General features: G+C 36.9%; 1 protein-coding gene across 7 annotated transcripts in view; it reads left to right on the top strand.

Annotated features, from left to right (window-relative positions):
• UBE3D (ubiquitin protein ligase E3D) overlaps nucleotides 1–12,179 on the top strand; it is a 240,077-nt gene that overhangs the window by 81,635 nt on the left and 146,263 nt on the right. For 5 of the 7 annotated variants that reach the window (XR_015251364.1, XR_015251365.1, XM_025925182.2 and 2 more), the window contains exon 9: nucleotides 5,987–6,125. The exons of 1 other annotated variant lie outside the window; for it this stretch is intronic. Coding sequence is in view for 3 of the 6 variants with exons in the window: in XM_025925182.2 (XP_025780967.1) it covers nucleotides 5,987–6,125 (139 nt within the window). In the remaining 3 variants the exon portion in view is untranslated. Of the gene's footprint in view, nucleotides 1–5,986; nucleotides 6,126–12,179 lie in introns of those variants that run through there. One more of the 7 variants, XR_015251366.1, reaches the window with a different exon arrangement.

Below are 12,179 nucleotides of genomic sequence, written 5' to 3'. Positions count from 1 at the left end.
AGAAGCCAGGGACACTGAAGATGACAGTGTCCATAAAAGCAGGGGAGAGTAGGTTGGATATGGTGCAGACCACCAGGATACATCCCTTTCTGAAGCCACGGGCTGATAGAGCTCCAGTAGATCATCTCTCTCATTTCTGTTGAGACCAAACATGGTTTCACCATACATGTCAACACAGTCACTGCCAATCCTTTTGAATTGAAAAATGAAGAAAACCTCTATGTTTTATTAGGCCTAGGAAATAATGAAAGAAGTCTTACATTTTTGCTTTGTACTTTATGCGTCACAAACACTTTTTCCATCCACATTGGCAAAGGACTTAAACTGTGGGACAGACTGGGCAGTGTTGATTAATGTAAGTGTTGGTTGAGTTGGCCCCCTGATGGGACAGGGAACCTAGTGGTTGCCAGTGTGAGGTTTACTTATGAGAATGTTATTAGAGTGGACCTAATTTATTACATCCCAACCCTCATATGTTGACTTCCAGTTACTCAGTAAAGTAATTAAAGGATTGGAAGTGCATTTCTCAGCCTCACTTTCAATTGACATTCTCTGGTAATGGAATGGGGTAAAAATGTGAGCCAGGAGACCTCTTCAAAAACTCTTTGAAAACTTTTCGTAAATGGTTATGTTTATTAATATGCTAACATAAATATTATGATACATAGTTTAAGATGGAACTGCTTTTAATATTTTATAAAAAGTGGTAAATTAGAAATCAGACTTTAAAAGCAAGAGGTGTAGGAGCACCTGGGTGGCTCAGTCGGTTAAGCATCCGATTTCGGCTCAGGTCATGATCTCGCTATGCATTTTCGAGCCCCACTTTGGGCTCAGTGCTGACAGCTCAGAGCCTGGAGGTGGCTTCAGATTCAGTGTCTCCCTCTCTCCACCCCTCCCCTGCTTGTGCTCTTTCTCTCTCTCTCAAAACTAAATAAACATTAAAAAAATAATCTAAAATCAAGAGTTCTTTCTCTGAGATCCATGTACCTTGAAAACATGCTAAGTAAAAGAAGTCAGAAAAAAAGGTCACATAATGTATGATTCCATTAATATGAAAGGAGGACATGATTGGGCTTAGGGAATTGGGTGGTCTGAGAAATATTTTTAATTTTATTTTTTTAAAGTTTTTATTTATTTATTTTGAGAGAGAGAGAGAGAGAGAGAGAGAGAGAGAGCGCGCGAGCGCCCCCCGGGGAAGGACAGAGAGGGACAGAAAGAATCCCGAGAAGGCACTATCCGTATAGACCCTGATGCACAGGGCTTGATCTCAGGAACCATGAGATCATGACCTGAGTGGAAACCAAGAGTTGGATACTTAACTGAGCCACTCAGGTGCTCCAGGAGCCCTTTAGTTTAAAGAGAATTGAAAAACAGTTTGAACGCTTGTGACTTTAAAAACTCGATTTTTTCCTGTAGTTTTCAAAGAAGATACTGTAATTTCAAAGAAGTGCTGCTCATGACTTACTGAACCTTACTTTGAAATTTATAAGCAGTAGAACTTTTCAGGTTCTATTTTTATGAATTAGTTCTTTTAAAATATTTAAATATACTGGAATTAATGTGGTTTGCTATCATATATAAACAGTACATTTAGTTGTTTCTGAATTTTGTGTTCTTGACAGTATAAGAATTTATAAAATTTTGATTCCCTGTCCAAATCATGTATTAAGTAGCTGTATGTTTATAATGATTCTAGCACTAAGTTGTGGTCCTTTGCTTGTTTTGGTATTTCGAGAGTTTGAATTGATGAGCTTGTCATTGTTGTAGCTTTGGAATTGAATTTTAAAAATACACAGATATAAACAGTGTTATATTTTAGCATCATTAATAGGCTCTTTGCTTTCCTGATAGGTCCTTCTAGGACTGAAGAGTCCAAATCAACTACTAAAATATGAGAAAAATGAAATTTAAGTTAAATATTTTCTTCTTGAGCTCTCTTATACGCTCTTATTTTTTTCTTCTCTATGCAGTATGTTGGACTCATTTGAAATGTCTTAAATTTTGGTAGAGTTGTTTAATCCTGTCTATTTGTCATTTTCATGTATTACATTAAAACAACCTCTGATTTTTAGTAAACTGTATCACCTTTCTGTTCTCCCAAGTTCTTTTCTTGGTATCGATTGGTGTTTGATTCATTCTCAATTTCACTATTTTTGTTAGAACTGATGGAGAGTGACTTTTCCCCCCCTTTTCATTGCCTCTTTAAAAATAGATAGGCCATCGTTGCTTCTCTAGGGAATTTTGTCAAGGCAAAGATTGAGAAATAAGGATGGTGTGTCCTCTGCCTGCATTTTGGTCTCTTCGACTCGGGTCGCCTAGTTGACAGCTCTGGTATCTTAGGAAAGCTTCTCCTCTGTCACCACTTTAAAAATCACCAAAGTTTGTTGTTCTCTTTGAATTATCTTTTTTGTTGGTTTTATAGTGGAAGTTTACTGATTTAGGTCTAATAGTCCAGGTGTTTTTGCAGGAAATAATCCAGATTCTGGATTATTATAATCTTGTGTTTCTTAAAATGTTTATATCGTTAACAGAACTTTCTACTGATATTTGAGCCTTTGGTAGATAGTATCAAGTATCACTTTTGGCCTAATTAATACGTGCCTTTAATTTTCATAACGAGTTTAGTGATTGTTTTTTTTTTTTTTTTTTTTTTTTTTAACATTTTTTTTTCAACGTTTATTTATTTTTGGGACAGAGAGAGACAGAGCATGAACGGGGGAGGGGCAGAGAGAGAGGGAGACACAGAATCGGAAACAGGCTCCAGGCTCCGAGCCATCAGCCCAGAGCCCGACGCGGGGCTCGAACTCACGGACCGCAAGATCGTGACCTGGCTGAAGTCGGACGCTTAACCGACTGCGCCACCCAGGCGCCCCTAGTGATTGTTTTAAGATAAACTGAATTTTAAGTATGCCGAGACCATTTCTCCATCTTTCCTTCCTGCTCTCTTTATTTCTTTCTTCCTAAATCAAAAACAAACCAAACCAAAAACAATATAAAAACATTAGCTGAAGTTTTGGGGGAAAGTTACCCATAGTTCTAACTTTCCAAAACAACTGTAATCATTTTTTCATGTATTACTTTCTGTCTTTGTCCACATATATGGTTGTTTTGTGTGATTAATATGTAGTTAAGATTATAGAGAACATTTATAAATCTTAACAATAAAAGGGTGAATCCTGGGGCTAATGAATATATGCTGTGGGAAAAGGAACCATAAATGGATAAATGTTTAGGATAAACAAAAGGATAAATTTTAGGAATTTGAGCCATCCTAGGTCCAGCTGTGTTATCTAATTTTCAAAAATAAGGTGGTTCTACTTATTAAGAAATGAGGTATTCTAAGAAAGCTAAAATTTGCTCCATCATTTACCCTTGGGCTTTTCAATTTGTTTTTTTGATAGAATTTGTTCAGAAATACCTAGTACTTCTAGGTATAAAAGAGAATGCAATTTAGTTGGAGAGGATCATGCTTGATCTTTTCCATCACTTATCATGTGATCCAGATAATACTTTGTACCTTCATGAGCTTTAATAAGGAGAAAAATTGTTAAATCACAGAATACTTAAAGGATTAGATTAAAAATGCCAATGTTGGATTCACATGCCATGCAAATATTTGTAATTACATAGAGACATGAATAATTAACGTTTATAACTGTATCTTTTTTTGTGTAACTGTGGATATCATTAATGTGATGAATGTCCTTTTGTGTAAATTTTGGTGGTTTGATACATAGTATAGGTTGTGTGTGAACTCCAGGATCTCATGAGGAAACTGGACTTGTCCAGGAGTACGTGTCCCAGATCACTCACTGGTCAGTGACAAGGCAGTGCTAGTGTATTTTAATTTCTATTTGAGTGCCATTTTTCATCAACTACACCATGGCCACATAGCAGCATGTTGACACCTTTGAGCGGAAGTTAAGCATTCCTTTCTCTGCACCAGAAATCACATCAACATCATGACATTAGTTGGTTTCCTTTTATAAGAATAACACTTGGAAAATAAATTAAATTATTGAACATACAAATGTAAGTGAGGTGTATTTTATTACAGCCAATAAAAGGTTAATACCTGGGAGTGTCTGAGGAAAAACAACTAATCTAATCTTCCATACTGGGTAACAAAAGTTAGAGGAATCCACAGGTTATTCTTGCTTATGACTGATCTAGAATGAATCAGAGATGCAGACACAGCCCAAATGAGAATACAGGTTAGGGTGGTGGTATGGTAGTAGGATACAAATAATGGTATTAGGCATGTAGTTCTTGTAGAGGAAGCAAGAGGATGTCTCTAAGGAAATGATACTTAAGTGGGTTTTGCAGGATGAACAGAAGTTCACCAGGTAGCCTGCAGCCTTCCAGGCCCAGAAAACTGCATGAGCATGGTGTGGTTAGTGTATGCAGTTCAGAGAACGGAAATGGTTTGTGGAGGGCATAAGAAAGGTGGTAGAGAGAATAAGTTTAGAGCCACTGCACTGGTCCTACATTTGGCTTTTACCAAAGACAGCAAGATTTTTGTTTCCACGCCAGAGAAATGTTGAAAATGTTGTATAATTAATGAAAGGAGAAAGAATAACATAACCAATCAATATAAAATAATGGAGAAGTGTTTTTAAAACACAGAGAAGACAATCATATGTGGCCTTGCTGAAAAGGGACTATTTTGAGGGAAAGTGGGCAGTGTCCTATTCCAGTCTGACTAGTAGGCAAATGCTTTAGAGGGTTAATTTCCCAACCCACATCAGAAATGTATTAGCACAGGTAACCTGATTGATGACACAGCTAAACTGTCTGCTATGACTCATCATATAAATGTTAAAATCCATTATGCCCTCAACCACTGATGCTCTTCGACATTCTAGAATTCACCCCTGACTGGGTTAAAGGTAGCTTTATAGAAAGAAGTTTATATAAATAGAATATATATATATATATATACACGTATATATATATATATATATGTGTGTGTGTGTGTATACACACACATATATATACACATATATATGTATATATATATACACATACATACATATACACACACACACATATATATTTCTTTTTAAAAAATTAGGACAGTGTTAAGAGACATGTTGATAGGGGCGCAGACAGGAAATACTCAAGTAAATAAAAGATTTGACAGCATAAGACACATCCTGTTCTTATTACATTGTTTTCCCATAATGATTATCTGATTTTCCATTTTAAGTACTATATGGGAAGCCAGGAAATCAGGATTCTAGACATAGCCATATCATCTTCTAAACATGTATCTCATCCCAGAGAAGTCTCTTTACTTTTCTAGCCTTCACTTTCCTCATTTCTTGAATGAAAGAATTTTCTAGTAGGTTCAACAGGATGTAGCAGAGATGTTTCATGGGCTACTTTGGAAGATGAAGGGAGCCTCCTGCCAACCTTACCCCCTCCAACAGAGCAGCTTTGCTTTTATTTATATTGTAAATGGAGCTTTTACAAGATTTTTTGATAAAAGTATTACATCACTTTTTAAAGGTTTGAAAATCAGCTAACTAGAAACTTCATAGGGCATATCCAGCTCAGAAACAATTTGCACATCTGTAGAAGGAGGATAGCAACAGTTCTATTTCGTAGGTATCGGAGGGTTGAACAAGATGTTACATGGAGAAGAGGGCACAGAATATAGGAAGCTTTTGATATGTTAGCTATTATCCATTCCCCACCCCAAATAGGTCCCTTACAAATAAGACTGCATTTTATGTCTTATTTGTACTCTTTGAGTATGAAATGTTGACTCGAAAAAATTGCCTAACCCATCTGTTTTGTATCAAAAACACTATAAAAATGTCTTGGACATTTACTTTGTGAATATTTACTATAGCCATTTTATTTCTGTTTTTTTGTGCATTGCATCTTCTTCCACGTTTGAAAGTCGTCTTCTTTCCATCAGGTTTTTGAAATAATTATGACCAGATGGAATTGTGAAATTATACGTATCAATGTGTTTCAGGCTTTCCAGTGCATGGGAAAGTGACATCAGCATCCACACTCTAACCCTGCCCTCTGCAACCTGCTTAGAGCTGCTGCTGATATTATCCAGGAACAACGCCACGCTACCTCCATCGCTTCGCTATATGAATTCCTTTCAGGTAGGAACAGCTCCTTTACCCTGGTATGATTTTTCAGTTTCACTTGTGAATTGTTTTTTGAGGATCTTGTGTTTCATAGGAGATAGCTCACAGAACCCAGAGTTCCAGATGATAATAATAAGCACAATAAGCTCAGAACTGATTAGGTAATTGTCCAGTAGTGGCAGAACCCATATCTGTCTAACCCCACAGTTTGTTCTCTTAACCTCCACCTCTCCTGCCTCTGAGAAAAATGGCAAACATCTGACAAAGACACTGTGAATGCGTTTTCCTTTTCCTAGCTTTGCCCTAGAACAAAGATTTTCAACCATTATGAGTAGCTTTGCTACTCTTAGCTTGCAACCAAACCGCCAAATAGATGTTTAAGTTAAGCTGATGGTGTTCTACCCACTTCTGGCACCTTTTCCCTCTCTGCCAGGTTCTTCCCTCATCACTTTGACCCTCCTCTGGATTTTTATCAGGACATGGTCACAGTAAGACAAACAGGACAGAACAGCATATGTGGTCTGATCAACAGGAAGACCTCCTTCCTAGTAGGCAGCTAATTGTCAATGAGGTGGCAAATGAGAGTTAAGATGTTAACTATTTGCTTAAGTTTATGATCCCGTAGCTACTGAATGTAACATTGAACTTATCTATGACTCTTGACAATGGAAAAATACTCATAAGCTCTCTGAGGCTTGTGAGACGGCAACATGCATTGCTGAGAAATGAGTAAACATGGGTTGGCTTTACCTCTGAAGTATTGTGGCTGTATCCTAAGATAACTTCAGGATCAGTGTATATTGCTTGATATACCTCTGTGGTAAAACAAGATGTGGATTTTCCTATGAAGTATACCTCAGGAAATTGTTTGTAAAAATTGCTCCAAGGGAATGCTTCCAAACTCATTTTACAAGGCCAGCATCCCCCTGATACTAAAACCAGACAAGAATACCACTAGAAAAGAAAATTATCGGTCAATAATCCTGATGAACATAGATTCAGAAGTCCTCAACAAAATATTAGCAAACCAAATTCAACATACATTAAAAGGATCATACACCATGACCAGATGGCATTTATTCCAGGGTTGCAAGGATGGTTCAGCATCTGCAAATCACTGTTAATACACCACATTAACAAAATGAAGGATAAAAATTATATGATCATTCAATAGATTTAGAAAAAGCATTTGACAAAATTCAACATCCATTTATGATAAAAACTCTCAATAAAGTGTGTATAGAGGGAACATATCTCAAGATAATAAAGGCCATAATATGACAAGCACACAGCTAACATTATACTCAATGATAAGATCAGAAATAAGATAGCAATGCTCACTGTCTCCTCCCCGCCCACCCACTATGTTCAACATAGAATTGGAAGTCCTAGCCAAAGCAGTTAGGCAAGAGAAAGAAATAAGAAGGATCCAAATTAGAAAGGGAAAGAAGTAAAACTATTTGCAGAAGATGTATCACATAGAGAAAATCCTAAAGAGTCTACCAAAAACTGGAAGAATTAGTTGCAGGATACAAAATCACTATACAAAAATCTGTTGTGTATCTATATACTGATAACAAACTATCAGAGAAATTAAGAAAACAATCCCATTTCCAGTTGCATCAAAAAGAATAAAATACCTAGGAATAAATTTAGTCAAGGTAAAGGACCTATACACTGAAGGCTATAAGAAATTAATGAAAGTAATTGAAAAAGAAATAAGTGAGCAGATATTTTGTGCTCATGATTGGGAAGAATTGATATTGTTAAAATATCCATACCACCCAGTGCAACCTACACATTCAATACAACCCCTGTCAAAATTCCAACGACATTTTTCACAGAACTAGACAAAGAATTCTTAAATTTATGTGGAACCACAAAAGACCCTGAATAGCCAAAGTAATCTTGACAAATAAGAACAAAGCTAGAAGTATTATACTTCTGATTTTAAACTATATTACAAAGTTATAGTAATCAAAACAGACACATAGATCAGTGGAACAGGAGAGAGAGTCCAGCAATAACCCATGTATATATAATCAATTAATTTATGACAGAGAAGCCAAAAATATACAATGGGAAAGTCTCTTCAATGAATGAAATGTAATATGGGGACAGTCTCTTGAGTGAATGTTGGGAGAACTGGACAGCCACAGCAAAAGAATGAAACTGGACCATCTCAAAACTTAACTCAAAATGGATTAAACACTTGAATGTAAGGCCTGAAACCATAAAACTCCTAGAAGAAAACATAGGCAGTAAGTTCCTTGACATTGGTCTTTGTGATGGATGGTTTGTCTTTTTTTTTTTTTTTTTTTTTTTTTTTTGAGAGAGAGTGAATGTGAGCAGAGGAGGGGCAGAGGGAGAGGGATAGAGAGAATCTTAACCAGGTTCAACACCCAGCATGGACACAGGACTCAGTCTCACAACCATGAGATCATGACCTGATCTGAAATCAGGAGTCAGATGCCCAACTGACTGAGCCACCCAGGCACCCCAGTGATGATTTTTTCATCTGACACCAAAAGCAAAAATAAACAAGGGGATCTACATTAAACTGAAATGCTTCTGCACTGTAAAGGAAACCATCAACAAAATGAAAAGGTAACCTAACTAAATGGGAGAAAATATTTGCAAATCATAGATCTGGTTAATATCCAAAATATATAAATAATTCATACAACTCAGTAGCAAAAAAACCCACTCTAATTAAGAAATGGGCAAAAAGTCTGAACAGACATGTTTCCACAGAAGTCATACAGATGGCCAACAGGTACATGAAAAGATGCTCAGCATCAAAAGTCTTCAATAAATTTCATATTAAAAAAATAAAAATAAATTAAAATTAAAATAAAAAAGTAACTTCAAAAGTCTTCAAAGAAATGCAAATTGAAACTACAATGAGCTATCATCTCACACCTGTTAGGATGGCTATCATCAAAAATATAAGAAAGAACCAAGTGTTGGCAAGGAGGTGGAGAAAAGGGAACTGTTATGCACTGTTGGTGGAATTGTATATTGGTGTAGCCACTGTGGAAAACGGAAACCTGTTGGCCGAAAATTTAAAAACAGAACTACCATATGATCCAGCAATTCCACTACGGGGTGTTGATCCAAAGACAATGAAAACATTAACTCAAAAAGATATATGCATCCCCATGTTCATTGCAGCATTATTTACAATAGCCAAGATATGGAAGCAAACTAAGGGTCCATCTGTGGATGAATGGATAAAGAAGTTGTGGGGTATACATGCAATTCAACCATTAAAAAAGAATACAACTCTATTGTTTGTGACAACACGGATGGACCTAGAGGGGATTATGCTAAGTGAGACAGAGATAGACAAATACCATATGTTTTCATTTATATGTGGATTCTAAAAGGCAAAACCCAAACCAAAGATAACCAAGCTCATGGGTACAGAGAGGGCAGACTGGGTGGAGGTGATCAAAAGGTACAAAGTTCCAGGTATAAAATAGGTAAGTCCTGGGGATGTAGTATACAGTGTAGTGACTATAGTTAATAATACTATATTGCATATTTGAAAGATGCTAACAGATTAGATCTTAAAAGTTCTCATCACAAGAAAAAAAATTTTTTGTAATTGGGATGGTGATGGATGTTAACTAGACTTATTGTGATGATCATTTTGCAATGTATATAAATACGAAATCATGTTTTACACCTGAAACTAATATAATGTTACATGTCAATTAAACCTCAATTAAAAGTATTTTTTAAATAACTGCTCCATTCTAATTCACAACCATATTCTCCTTGTAATCTGTTATGTTTGATTTTCTTCAATACCAATTCATATTTTGGCCTTGGTGTACCTGTTTTATTAATCAGTACTTGATTCAGCCTCAGCCCTGAACTGACCTTTGAGAACATCTTCTTCTGTAGGAGAGGGAACTGAGATTCAGAAAGATGGAGTGAGTTGGCCAGGGAAATCCTACCATGTTAGGGACAGAGCTGGACTCACCAGGCTTGTGCCCCAGTAACTCCGCCTGCACCTAAATGCAGAACTTGCTGAAGTCCTGGGATGTGGAATGTGTGTGATTTATAGATGGAGGCACCTTAGTTTATAGTATTTCTTTTAAGTTTTGCTCATTGGATCGAACATTGAGTAACATAAAAGTTTGTGTTTGCCCACAAACATTTATGGAGGGAGATACAAGAAACTGAATAGTGGTTATCTTTGGGAAGCGAGGTTAGAAGACAGTTACTATTTATTTCACTTTCTCATGTACTGTTTGAAATGTTTATATGATGGGTGAGTGGGGATCAAGAGAGAGGACTTCTAACTTTGAGGGTTTTACAGCCTTTGGGGGAGAGAGAACAATCATCCATGTGTGATAGAAATTGGAGATAATTTTATTACAAATTAGCCTTAACTCAAGCCGTAAAGAGACTGAAGGTAAAAGAATAATTTAAACTGGCTATGGGAAAATTGAGAGGAGGCCCAATCTGTATTCTCCATGAGAACAGAGGAGGTCTTAATCTCTTCAGGGATCTTAACTCAGGCTCAGGTAGACACATGGGCATGAAAGCCATGCTTGCTCTCATGGCGTGAGTGCCTCCTCATAGCAGCTTAACCACAGGAGCTCTGTTACTGAATATCCCTCTCTACTAGTGATTATACTTCTCTGCTTTCAGTCTGTTTGCTGAATATTATTAATCAGGAACACAGACACTTTCCCAGTTTCCAAGGTTCAGAGAAACTTAGCACAAGTTCATGAACAATGTCTGCTAAAGCGATGTAGTCCCTGCTGCTACCCCTGGAAATATGCATTCTTATCAGGAACATACCAGGAATCGACTTCCTCATGCAGGTCTTCACTGCAAGATAAAGGATCAGTGAAGAAGGGGAGGATGTCTGTCAGGATTAGAAAGAGATGCTCTGCTTTTTCATCTTTGTAACACCTACTTAATCATTTATTACAATGGCAAGGAACAGGGCTGCTAATTTTGCCCATATTTGGGATTTACTCTTTCAGTTGGAAATTCACTGTAACACACATCTTTTAAAGTGCTGTACTGGCAAGAGCTATAAAATAGTAGAATGACACTTGTTAAGATACCATCTTTACATTTCCAATTCTCTTACCTTCTAGGCCAAGTTAGTTAACTGTGAGCACTGCTACTTTTTTTGTAAAAATGTTATTTTAGGTTTTCCAAGGATTCAAATGGCACTCCTGCTTGAGCTGTTATCACTGCCAAATCCCAAAAGGAAAGGTTTATCTTATTAATTAGAGCTATTTACATATATGAAATTCTAACTTCTTAAATTACAGTGTAGCCAATAGGGATATCGTTTGGTGGTTTTGTTATAATTTTAACTTCTCTGTTACCAGCATATCTTAATATCCATAGTGTGATTATAAGCAAACAGAATGCAGGATTTGGTTGAGAATCACTGATGGATTGCTAAGCGCATACGATAGTTGTGCCCTAAGAAGAAGAATGGACTTAGAAGAATTTTAAGCTGGGAATGAAATTCTTCTGTGACCTTCCTCTTGCAATGAGAATAAAATCCAAACATTGTATCAGAAACCAGATCTGACTTTGGTGTTCTTGTTGTATACTTAATCAGGCCAGAGGCCCCAAAGGCCCCCAGCTGAGCATTGTTTTCCCAACTTACACATGCTTCCATTTCCACCTTTAGAGACATGGAGTAACTAAGTAGTAACATGGCGGAGGGCTCCATTAATAGACTGAGCCATCTGGCTAAACTATCTCTCTCCCTTAACTTCTGGCTTGACTGCCTCCCACTGAGAATTCTCAAGATGAGTCTTCCTTGGAAACTTATACTCAGCTGAGAGATAAGGAGTGATCCACTGCCTTGAGCCCTGAGCTGAGGAAACCTTTTTTGTTCTTTCCCATACCTTACCTCATTAACTCCAGCTCCATCAGCTACTCCAGGCCTTCCCAGCTGTGCAGATGGCATTTCTAAGGGCATAGAGCACCCAAATTAAAGCTTTTTTGTTTCCCACAGGTTGATAGCTGTGTTCTACAGTTACTGTAAATGTTTTCACAGACATTATCCTTTTTATTATTATT

Source organism: Puma concolor, chromosome B2, assembly GCF_028749965.1.
Source record: "Puma concolor isolate L17-30 chromosome B2, mPumCon1.1.hap2, whole genome shotgun sequence".
Lineage (NCBI taxonomy): Eukaryota > Metazoa > Chordata > Mammalia > Carnivora > Felidae > Puma > Puma concolor.
The sequence above is the reverse complement of the archived record's forward strand: the minus strand, read 5'-3'. Positions and strand labels throughout refer to the sequence as shown.